The 16,591-nt window shown below is 41.2% G+C and overlaps 1 protein-coding gene across 15 annotated transcripts in view; it reads right to left on the bottom strand.

Moving 5' to 3' along the window:
• The window catches only part of PHF14 (PHD finger protein 14), a 416,918-nt gene that overhangs the window by 125,949 nt on the left and 274,378 nt on the right, over window positions 1-16,591 (bottom strand). For 13 of the 15 annotated variants that reach the window (XM_075587256.1, XM_075587252.1, XM_075587246.1 and 10 more), the window contains one exon: window positions 8,140-8,257. The exons of 1 other annotated variant lie outside the window; for it this stretch is intronic. In XM_075587256.1, coding sequence (XP_075443371.1) covers window positions 8,140-8,257 — 118 coding nt within the window. Of the gene's footprint in view, window positions 1-2,104; window positions 2,177-8,139; window positions 8,258-16,591 lie in introns of all 15 variants that reach the window. One more of the 15 variants, XR_012799268.1, reaches the window with a different exon arrangement.

The following is a 16,591-nucleotide window of genomic DNA, read 5'->3' on the forward strand; positions in this document are numbered from 1 at the left end:
CAGGTGGTAAGCTATTGTGGCCATCATGTGAACAATTAAATCTTTATTTGTCCATCTGGTAAGCCCCCTCATGACTCTGCTAAAGACTAATAGTCATGATTATTTAGTGTTTAGTATAAAATTGTGAAGGGAAGTTGTTTTATACAATGCTTCAGAATTGTTTGACTTCAATATACATAGACAGACCCTCCAACAGTACCTTTTTTACACTGGTTGCACTGGCCTAAAAGCAGTGTACCTGCTTGTACTGGTTTTCATTCATTCGTGCAGACCCTTTAAATTTTCTGTTGTATATTTTCTTCCTGCATTGTGATTGGTTGTGCCATACCTCCATGACCCCTGTAGTACTAGACAGCTTGCAGGCACATGGGAGGAAGTCTCTCCCCCTAGTAGTCTAAGGCTACGCTTATAGAGCCGGCGACGGTGACGCGACAGTCAGGCAACGGTTGCTGGAAAATCAAACAGAGATGACTTCCAGCGATCGTGACAATCCATTCTGTCGCGTTTACTATACGTGCACGCGACGGCGGCAATGCATTTGTTTTGCCGTGACGTCACGTCGCTGTCACTATAAGCGCAGCCTAACCATGCACTACGGTTGTGCAGTATCCCCACATACTGAAAGAGGTTTAGTTATCCTTTTCAGGAGCATGCATGAGTAAGGCTACGCGTATAGTGCCGGCGACAGCTGACTTGCAGCGATCACGACCAATCCGTCGCGCTTACTATAAGCGCACACGACGGCGGCACCCCCATAGGGTATAAATCAACACTTTTGTGATTAGACATACACACTCCTTTGAAGAAGTCACCGCAGAGTGACGCGTCAGGAAAGAAAGCAGTGTCACTACGTCATCATTGCAGGATGGTGTGGCTCGTGGCCAGATCACGTCCTGAGCTGCTGGAGGTTAAGAGAGCGTGTTAATATTGCAGCAAGTTCTCTACATTAGAACTGAATGATCAGTGTCTCTGCTGCCTATCCCCAGCTGATCCTGGGATTTACAGCAGGTTGCAGATACTAGTACACAGCCTGGACTTCCACTGAGGATCTACCAAGTTGACCTGTGACATTTGTTCACTAATGCTTGATTTTAGTCTCCCTTTGTGAGTGAGCTTGTTTCCTCCATCCCTATTCCCTTTATAAAATGTTATTACTTTTTTACGCTTTGGGTCGTGCGCTTTCTTCCCCTTTTTCCTTTTTAGATTTCTATCTGGATGTGGTTCATCCCCCTGAAAGCTGCCTACTCCCTACAACAGAAGTGTCTGCTATTATTGGACAATTAAGGGACTGCTCTATCTCTCTGTTTTATGTTGTTTGTATTGTCTGTCCTTTCAATCAACTTCTATTAGATTTGTACAAATATTTACATCCAGACATTCATCTTGCATTTAGAATTTACTATTGAACATAGTATTTTAGTTCAATTAACATTATTACATTCATTTAGCGATACATTTTCTTTTTCTTTTCTGTATGTATATGCCTGTCAAACACTCTTCTGTAGTTGGCTATCACAGTTAGCCAAGTGCCCGCGCACATGCAGGCGATGTAGCACATTAACGCGGCAGCTATTTGTGGAGACAAAAAATGTGTCTTTTCAGGTGGCTGCCACTTGACGTCTGCGTCACGTGAGCTGGTTCAGCAAATGAGGGCGAACCATCTTGACGCGTCCGCCTCCGCATTGCCGCCAGCACTATGTGTAGGGGTCGCTTCTGCTCCAACCGCTCGGCAAGGTATGAGCTTATCCTAACTAGTAGTGCGTGTTACTTAATAGAGAAGTGTGTACCTATTTTTATATGAGGAATGTTGGAGGGTATGCATATACCGTATTTAAGACAAATAAAAACACATTTTTCCACAGAAGCAGATATTTCTAGGTTCATGACTCGAGTTGATTTGTAATAATCTGCAGACTCCTCATGCATGCATTTAAAATGGTTAAAACGGTGAGGCTAAAAAAGCAGCATATTGATTATTCTAAATGTAAGTGTATATTTTAATTTGTTCCAACTCATATTGACAAAATGTATCTCTTGGTTTTCTTGCACAAAGCAAAAGTTGAAAACATACTTGTTCAGCCAAGCCTGCTGCTATTTACTATACCTTGTGACTGCAGATTGAGATGAGCCTACAGCACTTTGACAGACTTTCTTCATAGAACATTCATTGCAGACCCTCCAGCAGAAAAGTGGTTAAAAGAGGGAGGGAAACACATATAAAATGAAAAGCTAAGAAGATTCTAAAAACGAGACAAGGTAAGTTAGAAATAGAGGGGAAAGCAAACTCAGTAAACTGTAAAGATGCCACCAGGGAAAAGACATTACATTCAAGAGGATTTATAAAGTCCAGCACTTGACAAGGTATAACGTAAGCCAAACAAAGCCCCAGAGACATGAAAACGACATCATACTTTTTACATAAACTGTTTAATGATTTTGAAAAGTTCACACAAAGTAATTGGCGTAGATTCACTAAACTCTGTTAAAGTGGAGTTAATATCGCATTTGGTTAAAAAAACAAACACTTTTTACCAAATGTTCGGATATAATGCAAAAATAGTGCTTACTTACTAAGCATTAATCAATATTTTACTGGGTGCGGTATTACCTATGTGGTAAATAACTCAACCGATAAAATTAATTAACTCATAAGAGATATTAAGTTATTACTGCTAGTGATCCATTGGGGGTTATGTAATGTGATGTATTACAAAACCTTATGGCAGAAAAGTAAAGTAATGTATAGCAATATAATGCTTTAAGGCACTTAAAGGGTTAACATACAAAATAAACACAATATAAATAAATAAGGTAGCTAAAAACATAACATTATTAATAACCCCTGTAGTAGTTCAAGTGGCCAGCTAGCCATTGGATAATCTATGGCTAGCTGGCCGCAAATATTTATTAAGAATGTTATAAATTCCAAACACTACAAATGAACCCCCTCTTGCATAACACAGAGGCTAGCAATGACATTGCCTAACTTGCCTTGTCTTTGGCAAACAAAGGATAATCCCAACTACCCAGACAGTTTTGTCTAATAGGGCAATAATTCAATCTTGTAGAAGGGAGATGTTTGGTGGTAAGAGAGTAGGTTTATTTGCCATATGACTTATTAGTAACTAGCTTCTTTGATATGGGGGTGGGAAGGGATGGTGGTGGTATGTGAGATCTCAGTGGACTTTAGTGGCAAGACAGTCATGGGTTACCCAAGACTAGCTGGCCAATTGGAGTTACTAAGGGGTTATATTAAAATATGGTTAAATATTTAGTTATAATATTTGTATAATTTATTTCAGGTTTAGTTAATCCTGTTTATATGTATATAGTAGCCATTATATACATAGGCAAGACAGGCTTATGCCAGCCTGGGGTACAGTAGGTGATAATAATGTGCAATAATTTTGGGAGGTAACCTAATATCTCCAGATATCGGGATTAGTGAGTATCATCAAAATGAGTAGATTGGCGTTATTAACCCATTTGTATGCTCATTTCTGATAAAATATGCCTTTTTTTTAATGTGGTATCTAGTGATGTACCGGGTACCTGGAAATTACCTGGTACCCAACTTACCCGGCCATATTTAAAGTACCTGGAAATTACCCAGAACCGGCAGAGGGTGCTGGGATCCGGTGCCGGGTAATTTCCATTTTGCTCTGCTCCCTTGGTCCTCGTCTTGGAGAACAGCAGGAGCAGAGCAGCAGAAGACTTACAGCAGCCGGCGGCAGAGGGTGAGGAGGACCACTGTGACATCCTGGTGGTGGTGGAAGCAGCAGAAGACATCCTTCAGCTGGTGGCAGCAGAGGACGACATTTTTCACAGCCGGTGTTGGTGGGAGCAGAGGAACATGTGACCGGAGCAGGAGCATTACTATTGGACAGCCGGGGAGGATTTGCACCGGAAGTCGGGCTCGTCCCTGACTGCCTAATAGTAACGCTCCTGCTCCAGTCACATGTTCCTCTGCTCCCACCGGCACTGGCTGTGAAGGATGTCGTCCTCTGCTGCCACCGGCTGAAGAATGACATCCTCTGCTGCCACTGTCTGACGGATGTCTTCCGTTGCTCCCACCACCACCAGGATGTTGTTGTGGTCCTCCTGACCCTCCGCCGAGATCCTGCTCCCCCTCCACCGCCGGATGCAGGTAAGTCAAAACTACCCGGCCGGGTGCCCTGTTACCTGGCCGGGTAATTTTTTTCCCCGAGTACAGCATCACTTTAGTGACTTGCTTGCATATGTTTGCGGTGTTAACTCAAAATGTTCCTCTTATCGGAGCATAGTGAATCTGCCATAATTTAAATTTAATCAACTAAAAAGTTGCTAACATAAAAAAAATGTGTTACGTTAAAACAAATAAAATTTACATATAAAAACATGGACACGAGAAATGATTATACAGTATTCTTGAAATAAAATGTGATATTTTGCTTTCTTTTCAAGTTTACCTGTGAACTTTGTAAGACTGTGTGCACTGAAAAGCTGAAATTATTATTATATTATACATATACAGTACTGTACATACACAGGGAACAGGGAACTTACTAATGGACAAAGTGGAAAACAAAGGGGTGCATACTGTCCGTGGAATATGAGCAAACTAAGGTGAGTAATAAAATTCACCTCATATTGGAGTGCTTGTCCCTTTGTGTATGTGTGTGTGCGTGTATGTTTTATATATATATATATATATATATATAATAAAAAATTAATAGACGTTACCGTTCTGTGGCTAACAAAATGCTTTTATTTCTGAGAGCTTTCCAGATACACTGATCTTCCAGCGTTATTACAATGAATAAAGCAAGCAAGGTTTAACTAAAAAACAGTCAGTTTCAGTGACTGAAACCTATCTCTCCCCCATGTGCTGTATGCGATTTATGACTTGAAGTGCTGAATAGTCCCTGAATGTTAGTGATGTAAGAGTGTGTAGGTGTGTAAATTTATAAAGCGCCCACAGTGTATACAGTGCTTTACAAAAGGTGTGTGTGTGGAGTGGGAGTGTATACCAATGGTGTGGGTAGGTGTGGAAATGTAAGAGGGTGTTGCATTACTAAAAGTGTGTGCAGATACTATGTATCTATGTATCTATGCCTCCACCTGGGAGGGATTCCAACGTAGTGGGAGGAGCCCCTCACAGGAACCACAATACTGATATTCACACACAGTAAATGATAAGAATAACCTTTACTAAAGAACATGTAAATAGACAGTGTTAAACAGATAATAACTACTACTGGTTACAGCTACCCCCTCGCCTCGCAGGGCCTTATCCCACCACTGTGTAAACCACCGTGTCCACCGTACCTCAGGGGCCCTCGGGCACTCAACCACCCAGGTGTCCACAAGAATAACAGCCCCACCCTTGTATGTGGTCAGTATGTGGTGCCACTATGGTGTGTGTACTCTGTTGGGGCACTTATGATATAGGTACCTGCCGGGTGCTCCAGCACCCAGGTGCGCCGACTGAGGAACAATGGAATCCGCCGGTCCAGCGATGGTCCTCCGCGATGAGTCCGCCTCCGTGTGTGGGGGGGGGGGGGGTATCCTGCGGGATGGTCCCACACATAGTCTCTTACTCCTGTTCTGGTGATCTGGTCCCAGACAACCGCTCTCCAGTGATGTGCAATGTCACAACTGTGTCCCTGGCATAAACAGCTAATGGGGCAGTGTCCCTACCTAAGGGCCTGTCCCTGTCGCTGCCACACTCTTACCAGGGGAGTCGGGGCCTAGCTGGTGATGTCTGGCCTAGTGCAGGAGTCACAGACCCCTGCACACCTACACCCTCCCTTGTCTGTGTCCAAGTTCTGACTGACCTTCAGCTCTGAGCGCGCCAAAACCTCTTCCTGGCTGCCCGTGATCCTGGTGGCCCTATTGGCCTGTTGCGCCCATGTCCCTATGCATGCGGGGGGCTGTAGTCCCCGGGGAGCCTCTTCTCTACTGCCTCCGCGTGCGCCAAGCGTACTGCGCATGCAGGAACCTGCGCACGCACAATCAACATGGTGGCGCCCTGCAGAGGGAGCCGCCGGCGAGCCCGGCCGCCACCTGCACCTCCCGCAACATCGCCCGTGGCAGCGGAGGTAAGGGGGGGAAACGGAGAACCGGGGAGCCATGGGGGACCATGCTACATGTACATTTATACATACACACACACTCTTACAGTGGCGTCCGCCTTCAGCCTCGTGCGGCCGTTTCAGCGCGACTTTTAAAACCGCGGGCAGATGCAGTGTTTGATGCGGCATGTTCCGGTATTTTTAGGTGCCACGGGCGGTTTCATTGTATTAGCGCTGTCTCGCCATGAATGCGGCATGAACGCGGCAAAGTGCATGACATTCGCAAAACATCCCCGAAGAAATTCGGGGATGTAGGAGAATAAAAGGGGCCGCCACAGTACATCACTAACATTCAGGGACTATTTAACACCTCAAGTCATAAATCGCATACAGCACAGGGGGGAGAGATAGGTTTCAGTCACAGATAACATTCCAAGATGCACTGTTTTTAAATTAAACCTTGCTTGCTTTATTCTTTGTAACACCACTGGGAGAAGAGATCAGTGTATCTCGAAAGCTCGCAAAAATAAAAGCATTTTGTTAGCCACAGAACGGGCTATTCATTTTTGATTAGTAAGCTCAGCTAACACGGTACACAGATACCTCTACATCTATCTTTATATCTATGTGTGTGTATGTGTGTGTGTGCGTGTGTGCGTGTGTGCGTGTGTGCGTGTGTGTGTGTGTGTGTGTTAAAACAAATTAATATGACATAAAAACTTAATGGACACGAGAAGCCATCTTCTTGAAAAAAAATTGATGTGTTGCTTTGTTTTCAAGTTTACCTGTGAACTTTGTAAAATTGTGTGCACTGAAAAACTGAAATTATTACTAGCTACAGACTTTGTGTTTTCCGTTCTAGTAGAAATATGATATTTAGTCTTCCACAATATATACTTTTTTTTTTGCATTCAAAGTTTACAAGATCAAACGTCCTACTAGTATTTCTTTGTATTGTAAATAGAAGGTAATTGATTTAAAACTTCTACTTTCAATGTTCCAATCCGTTATCTTCCAACAGATGATTTCAGATAGATGCTGAATGACACTAAAACACCTTTTAACTAATGGTGCAACTCTTCTATTTTAAACAGTTGACAGGAATTCAATACCAATTTTTATTCACTCAAGGAGTGACCAATATATTTAAGTGGTATTGAAGAGAGATAACAGAATTCCAAACAAGGGTAGACAGCTAATTTCCCATGTCTACCTCATGATGACGGTGTCATTTGTTGGCTTTTTGCTCAAGAATATGTGATTACAACCATGTACTTTCAATTTCTGTCAGTATATTTGTTTATATGCACCAGTATAACAGTACCTCTAATGTGTCACTTTTGCCATGCATGCCAGTTAAGATTATTAAAATGTTTACAGAGTACCTGCAAGGTTTGTCTATACATCAAATCTATGCAGACCAAGTTCAGGATAAACCATTAGATGATGAATGTGCATAGCTCCTGCAACTGCTCAGTAGAGTGATACCCAATACAATACTTTTTGAACAGACAATCTGCTTAATGTAAGCAAACAAATCCCCCACTCTGCAAGTGTTGAAACACAAAGCTAGTTCCATACAGTGACTAGTTTTAGCAGAACAAATTAAGACTGCCCAGTTTTACACCTACATTTAAGATCACAGCTAAAAAAGTCCTACTTTGCATCTCCATCAGATGTGACTCTTAATGGGACGATTACATAATGGTGACCAAAAATCCTAAGCTTACAAAATGAAAAATAGGTGGATATCAGAGCTGACTAAAAAGACCATAACGCAGAGAAATGGGTACTGTTACATTTCTATTTGTCTTCCTTAAATCATTTATAGTTGTTTAAAAAAAAAAAAAGGAAAAAACAGGTTCTGAAAAAAAGTATTTGTTAGGATATTTTTCAAGGTTTCAGGGAGCAGTGTTTGATATTTATACTTAAAGGGTAGCACTAGCTTTAGTTGATAAACTGTATCCATTATCACACATTTTAAAAGTTCTACCTTCTAAATTTTTCCTGTAGAAAGTGCTATTTTGAGACATTGGAAACAATCCTATGTAGTCTAACAGGCTACTGTACTGTATGTTAAACTTACTTTGGAAGATGTAGAGTCACACTCTTGGCAAATCCATCCATACCCTGTCTGTTTAGGAGACTTTTTCAAAGGAGGGTCCAGACAGCCAAAATGGTAGCAGAGTCTGCATTCATCACACCTACAGAAGAAACAAAGATACTATCTTTCACCATAGAGGCTAAATGAAACTCCTCTGAAAAGCCTGAAATTTCCTACGCACTGGTCAGCATTTGCTGCGACCAAAAACAATCAAGGAAACTGATGACTATTTTAAATTGTTTTCCACTGAAGTAGACATAAAAATTGTCAGACAGTATGTTTAACAAGAGGTGACTACATTTAGTATTTTTTGGCTAATTTTGTATACTACAGTACATGTACAAATGACGCTCATTTAAATGTTTTAAGAGCTGAATATAATATTTTGGGGGAATATATGTTAGAGTAGGACTCATAAGGTTATAACAAGATGCTAAGAAATGACTAAAAAAAAAAGATATATTTTCCATAGACCTTTATAGAGTTTATATGCATTCAAACTGGTCATTTTTGTATCAACAGTGCTTCCACAAAGAACAGGGAAAAAAAACTAAAGGCAACTCCATTCAACTAACAATATATAATATTTTATAAGCTTAGCTTAGTGGTATAAATGTTCTCAGGAGATACTTTATAAATAGTTTTAATACCTCCAGTACAAAACAAACTATATTTTTTAGTTGAGCATTTACAAAATTTGCCACTGAAATGTATTGCACTAATTTTTTTGGAGCACGCATAAAGAGAATGTTGCATACATGTATTTGCAGCAACACATAGTAATATGCTTTATGTATCTGCTGCTACACTTAGAATCACTAAAGCACATTTATCTATGGTAGCTGTCACTTGCCAGGTCAGTAACGCAGATTTAGGGCCACATTTACCAAGCAGTGCGAGAAATGGATCATAAGAGTTCCTCTGGCCTTTATTGTGACACTAGCCACTTAACTTGTAATCGGCAGTAACAACCTCAATGCTCTATGGGTGCACAAATGAGGTTAGGGGACAAAAAAGTTCAGTTTTGAAAAGATAATGGAAGTCTCCCAGCTAAAAAAAAAAACTGAGGAATTTTTTCACATACTACACTGGATCAAAATATTGTAAATTCAAATATAGGATAGGTATCTGTGGTCTAAATTTTGCATAGGTTGAACTTAATGGACATAAGTATTTTTTCAAACTCATCTACTATGTAACTTTGTAACAGCAATATTGAGTTTCTTGTAGTACTTCTTAATCATTATAACCAGGGATGGATTTCCCTATTGGTGATCGTGGTTGTGCTATTGGGCTGATGCAGCGGCTCCCCTTGCAGCAGCCCCTGTTGGCTTTCAAGCTCCCCTTGCAGCAGCCCGGCGGCCACTGTCTGCAATACTCCCCCTCCTTTCTTTTGAAAGGTTTAAGAAAATTATTTCTCCCTCTTGCAGCGCCTTCATAGGTAGCATAATTCCCCCCCCTCATCGGGAAACATCCATATGAATAGCAAGAGCAAAGAGGAGAGCACACCAACATCTGATAATGAATAGATATTATGGAAAAATATAACATCCACACTTACAATTCAGTTAAAATACATAGTTTTTTTTCTGAATTGAGTGACACATTTTTTTATTGCATTCAATGTTTTACCAATGCTTAGTGTGATCACTTCTTTGTTCCTGGTTTTCAGTAGAGTATTTGAATATGAAGATTCAGATTTACGGGTAGCTTTTATGTAGTAGGCGAGGATTAAAATCCTGTATTTCAATCTGGAAGATATGCATGACAGTCAATGGATTGGAAAAGAAGACTGATTGAGGAGAAGACTATTTCCAATCTGAGTTCTTAAAACTCTGTGATACCCATGCTCCACTACGCAGTATAAGAGTACCAGAGGCCCACCTTCCGTGAATTACAACTGTCCATATAGTATTCTACCATTTCAGGGATGCCTTGTGGAAAAGCTACAAAGTTACTGGCACTACCGAGGATCTTAATCACTACAGATGCCTGTGGAATATGTGCACAAGGCAAACAAGACATGCAAAAGCACAATATTACTCTGACAATCTTCAGCAGACTACATCATGCCCAGCTAACTTCTAGAAGGTTATCAACAATATATTCCAGCCTTTTAGCCATCAACAACCAAGTAATATCACTAAAGAGGATATTACTCTGAAAAATCCCACTGACATTGCAAATGCATTCAATGATTACTTTGTGGGGTGTGCTACTAACTTATTAGCGAAACGCAACCCAAACCACAAACATGAACCTCATTCTGAGAGTACCCCTGTAGTCCCACTCTCTCCCAACACTACTCCCAATTTTCAATTTGTCCCAGTATCCGAAAAGATTACACAAGAGCTCCTCAAATTAAAACTATGTTCCTAAGACTTGGTGCCCCAGTCATTGCCAAACCAATTGCTTCCATAGTCAAATCTATTCTTTCTGCAGGCCATATCCCTAAGACCTGGAAAACTGCCCGAGTTGTCCCAATCTTCAAAAGTGCGAACAAAAACACTGTCTCAAACTACAGGCCAATCTCTCTTCTCCAAATACTATCTAAAGTCATGGAAAATGTGTTCAATCCCAATTCAGCGATTACTATACCAAGACAAATTTCCCTAGCCAATTCAAATCTGACTTTAGCCCCAAACACTCCATGGTAACTACCTTGCTAAAAGTTTGCAATGAAATCCAGTGTGGAATGGAACTGGCACAACTCACTGGTGCAATATTCTTAGATTTTGCAAAGGCTTTTGATACTGTTGATCATGTTATCTTGCAAACTCCAGTGCTCTGGAATAGGGAAGCATGTTTTAAACTGGTTTCATTCCTACTTATCGGGTAGATCCCAACATGTGTCCATCTCAGTCTCTAACTCCAACCCCTTGGATATCACCTGTGGTGCCCCCCAAAAGGCTCTGTTCTGGGGCCCTTACTCTTCTCAGTGTTCATCAATGATCATCCTACAGATTGTAAGGAAGCTTTAATACACATGTATGTAGATGACACAATCTTATATGCACATAGCCCCAGCCTCTCCGACCTTGAACACATACTTCAATCTGACTTTTTGAGACTTGAAAATTGGATTTCCCAAAACAAACTGTTTTTAAACACTGACAAGACTGTAACAATGATATTTGGGACCAGGGATACATTTTTAAAGCTTCCAATGTCTGAGCTCCAGATCAGAAACAACACTAATACTACCCTAACTCCTATTACTAGTTTTAAATACTTGGGCATATGCTTTGACTCCGATTTAAAATTCGGGATGCACATTGATACCCTGACAAAAAAAACCTATACCAAACTAGGTGTAATTTACAGGAACAAATCATCCCTAAGTCTGCTGGTCAGAAAGTGTATCACACAGCAGATGCTAATGTCAATTATCGACTATGGGGACATAGTATACAGCTCGGCACCCCAAACCCACCTTAGCAAACTTGATACCCTCTACAATTCAATATGCCGTTTTGTTCTCCAATGCAAATATAACACACATCACAGCGAAATGCTCAAAGAATTAGATTGGTCATCACTTAAGTCTGGGCGCAAAGTTCATCTCTCCTGTCTTGCCTTCAAATACTTTCTGGGCAAGCTACCTGTCAACGTGAACAAGCACCTCACCCCTACCACATGCAGCACTTATCATCTGAGATCTGACTCCAAAAGACTGTTCATGGTCCCAAGGTTCACCAAAGTATCTGGCTGCTCCTCCTCCTTTTACCGTGCACCCAAAACTGGAACAATCTACCGGAGACTCTCACAGTCACCACCAGTCTAAGTTCTTTCAAAACTAAAGCTGTCTCACATTTTAATCTGGTCTGTAACTGTTACACACGCCTATAATATATATTATCTCTAACTCTGCACTGTTTATGAAAGGAAGCCCTCAAATTCACTGAGCTGAATCAGTTTTGTAAGGAGAAATGAGCCAAAATTCCTCAAAACCGATGTGGGAGACTGATCAGCAGTTACAGGAAATGTTTAGTTGAAGTTAATGCTGCTCAATGGGTACTGAATCTAAAGCAGGCCTGCACAACTCCAGTCCTTGAGGTTTGCAAACAGGCCAGGTTTCAGGATTTCCCTACTTCAGCACAGCTGGTTCAATTAGTGGCTCAGTCGTCTGGATAATTTGATATGGTAGATTATTTCAGTATAACTCGGGAACTCAAATAGTTTAATATTGTTTAATACTGAGAAAAAGAACAGGTATCAAATGCACTTACATTCAACTAAACCCAACATGAAGGATTAATTTAATGCTGCGTACTCGCAGTGATATATTCTGTAATCCACCATGTCCATCCCATGCTCACTGCTATGTCACTGCTCCCAAGTTCCAGTACTGAACTGACTGCAGATGCCACCCCTGAATGGTCCACAGTATTGAACGGTTCCTCCTCCCAACACGTTTCACAGTGAATAGCCGCTTCAACAGAGAATGAGCCAGAACTACTACTATTTATGGACCCTCAACAAATAACACATTAGCCTATATTAGCATTAAACGTAACAGTACAAAAACAAAAAAGCATGTTCACGACAAACTGCACAATGGCAACAAAAATGTGTACTAATTTGTTGTATGTGCTGCTTAAAAAGGAATAAATTATTTGGAAAAATAACATCTAAATTCAAAACGACAATAATAACTGGATATGTAATGTATTTGATAATGTAGTAAAAAAAAAAGCGGCTGAATGAAAATAAGAATGAAATGCGTGGGAGGAGGATTCTCTTGTTTGTGTTTTTTTATATCTTTTTATGTAGTTTTATAAAATGTTTTTACCGATCTTTTTTGCTGGTGAGTTCTATTTTAGTTAGGGGCAGCTGTAACACATTTATTTTGTTCCTGCTTGCCAATTTTGATCGGAGAGACGCCACAGGGGGATAAGGATCACCTGTCTGGGTGCACCGCGCTGTTGTTGAGGAGAAGGGAATGGTGATCAATCGTTAGTACAAGAGGTACTCCATACTGGATACTTCAAAGGAGACATTGTTTTATTCATTGCAGCCATATTAGGCTGTCCGCAGGAAATATAATTCCCCTTGACGCTACAGGTCTGTTTCACACAGATCGGTTTATTTCTCCACCCCTCCCTTACCTCCTATTCGAGCAGCGTGTATTTCCATTTAACCCCATTTGGACCCTGCCTTTATTACCTACACATTTTGGCTTCATATAACCATTGGGGCTGTTCCTGGAGCTTATAGACGTTTATCAATCTAATTCTTTGTACGTGCTGCTTAAAAAATTAATAAATTATTTGGAAAAATAACATCTAAATTCTAAACGACAATAAAAACTGAATATGTAATGTATTTGATAATGTAGTAAAAAAAATAAAAAATGAGGCTGAATGAAAATAAGAATACAATATACGGTGGTTTGCAGACGTATTCACCCCCTACCAATAATGTCATATTTTGTTTGTACAGTTTTTCAAACAAATTTTCTTTTATTTATTTTATTCAAAGCTACAAAGCTGTAGTTGTTAAACTGAACACTGTTATATGGGCAGGAGTTTAATTGTCAGCAAAGAAAATGTACAAAATGAAATCACTGGTTGCATAAGTATTCAGCCCCTTTATGTCAGTACTTGGTAGAAGCATCTGTCATGGGAGATGGGGTTTGGCCTGGGATTAAAGGGGTTACACCCCTTTTGGCCACCCCCTACTCTCACCTGGGGAGCAAGGGGTTAACTTGACTGTGGTCCAGTAATGTGTTTTTACCTTGCTTCAGCATCCTAATGTATATTCCCCTATAAAAATGCATTGTTTCTGTTCCAGTGTTTGCACCAACACATACACTGGGATTGATGCGGGAGGCTTAAAGGGTTAATGAGCTGCAGTTTTAGGAAAATACAAATATGTGTGGTGTCTTTTCAGAAATATCTGGGCTTCAAAAGGCTTGATTGAAGTTGGGTGTGAAAAGTACAGAGGGGGTTTAGTGTATGTTAATACCTAAGTTGCAGGCCAAGGGTATATTGCTGGTAGAGACAGCTAGGACCCAGGTCTGGAGCATTGGGGGTGAAATATAGCACCTGTGACAAATGTTCTCTACACCAGAGGCCCAGCTTCAAATGATTTCTTGACAAGGGGTTTTATGGGGGCCAGGGGTGCGGTTACAGAAGGAGATATCAGAATGAGTGACCTTATTAAATATAAGAATATTATGAGATGTCCTCGGCTGAACGTGCTAAAAGCTACATGTGTGTATTCGTGGGACCGATTCGCACATAATGATTACAGACACATGATGTCTAGCAGGTACTAAGAGTGGTGCTGTGTTATAGTGAATATAAAGCGCTAACTCTACTAGTGTCCACTATCAATATACAGTGGATATTCTTAAATCAATTGATGCAGGAATATAACAAATACATGTACACACGTATATAATATTAAAGTGTATAAAAAATGATATAAAGACCCCCTGCTCGACCCAGCAGGTTAGGGACTGGTTCCACTGGTCCCTCAGGTTGTACAAGTCCGTGCGTGATCCAGGGGGAGCATGGGAGAAAAGAATATAGAAAAATACAATATAAGTGCAGACAGTTTGATACTGGGTGAATTAAAGTGATTTTTATCTTGGCTCATGAGTGTTGCCTACTCGCAAGATTTAAATAGGACACGGGCAGTTTAGACACAATGGTCTCAGTGGACTGGATCTGTGGATTCTGAGTATGATGCGGTCTTCACTCTCAGCCAGACAGCATATGTGTGGAGGGAAAGAGAATATACATAGTGCAGACCAGTATGGTAAAAAGGTATAACTTTATAGAACTTTAAAAATGAACACTTACAAAAAAAACATTAATTTCAGGCATGTATCACAATAATTGTGAGTGGAAGGAGGTGGACTGCAGATCTTAGGGCTCACCCGCCACCTTCGCTGCGCAGGCACTGCGAGGGAAACTGCTCCGCTGAAGGGTCCTTCTCAGTCCCTTCCCGGGTACTCGGATGCTGGAGGCTCCAATCTCCCTGGTGTGTGTCTGCTGCGGTGTCCCCACTTCAGAAGTACGCCGTCTGATGGTACTCGAGTGACTCCGATACGTCACTTCCCGTGTAGTCCCGCTGCGTCACTTCCGGTGGTGGGCTCCCGATCTCCATCCTACTCCTCTCTCCCACTCAGTGGTATCCGCCTTCTGGGAGAGAGGAGTAGGACGGAGATCGGGAGCCCACCACCGGAAGTGACGCAGCGGGACTACACGGGAAGTGACGTATCGGAGTCACTCGAGTACCATCAGACGGCGTACTTCCGAAGTGGGGACACCGCAGCAGACACACACCAGGGAGATTGGAGCCTCCAGCATCCGAGTACCCGGGAAGGGACTGAGAAGGACCCTTCAGCGGAGCAGTTTCCCTCGCAGTGCCTGCGCAGCGAAGGTGGCGGGTGAGCAGTCCACCTCCTTCCACTCACAATTATTGTGATACATGCCTGAAATTAATGTTTTTATTGTAAGTGTTCATTTTTAAAGTTCTATAAAGTTATACCTTTTTACCATACTGGTCTGCACTATGTATACTCTCTTTCCCTCCACACATATGCTGTCTGGCTGAGAGTGAAGACCGCATCATACTCAGAATCCACAGATCCAGTCCACTGAGACCATTGTGTCTAAACTGCCCGTGTCCTATTTAAATCTTGTGAGTAGGCAACACTCATGAGCCAAGATAAAAATCACTTTAATTCACCCAGTATCAAACTGTCTGCACTTATATTGTATTTTTCTATATTCTTTTCTCCCATGCTCCCCCTGGATCACGCACGGACTAGCAGGTACTAAGAGACAGATATTAATATATCTCTTAATTTTAGTATTACACGGTAATATTTAGTCTCATTGGGAGCGTCATGCGTGCCGGAATGTATTAATATGTCTCGCGTGCCAGTAAGTATTACTGAACTGAAGTTATGAAGTTATTTAGATAGGAAAAGCAGTTTTTAAACGTCCTTGGGTGGGAGCAGTTTTACTCTGGGGAAGACTGTCAACCTCACCACTGATTTATGAGAGGGGCTGGGTTTAGGTTGTGTTCAATGGGAAATAATTGTATATAAACAAGGCTCAGCCTATGGCTATTGTCTTTTGTGCTTTTCGTGATGTCTACATCTGAACCTGTGTTATGGAAGAAATTGCCAATCCTGTATCCTGATGGCTTTCTTGTCCAAACCCCTTAAGTAAGTGTATATTTTGCCTGTTATTTGTATATCTTGTGTGTTCACCTTTTTCAAGGCATAAATTATATTTTATCATATCTCAGCCGTGTTCAGTTCAACCCAGGTATTTTTGGTGTATAATATAGGCCTCTCACAAGTTCCCGTGACAGCATCTTTTGCAGCAATTACTGCTATGAGTCTTTTTAGATAGGTCTCTACTAGCTTTGCACATTACAATGGTGTAATGTTTGCATATTCTTCACAAGAAAA

Source organism: Ascaphus truei, chromosome 2 (genome assembly GCF_040206685.1).
Source record: "Ascaphus truei isolate aAscTru1 chromosome 2, aAscTru1.hap1, whole genome shotgun sequence".
NCBI lineage: Eukaryota > Metazoa > Chordata > Amphibia > Anura > Ascaphidae > Ascaphus > Ascaphus truei.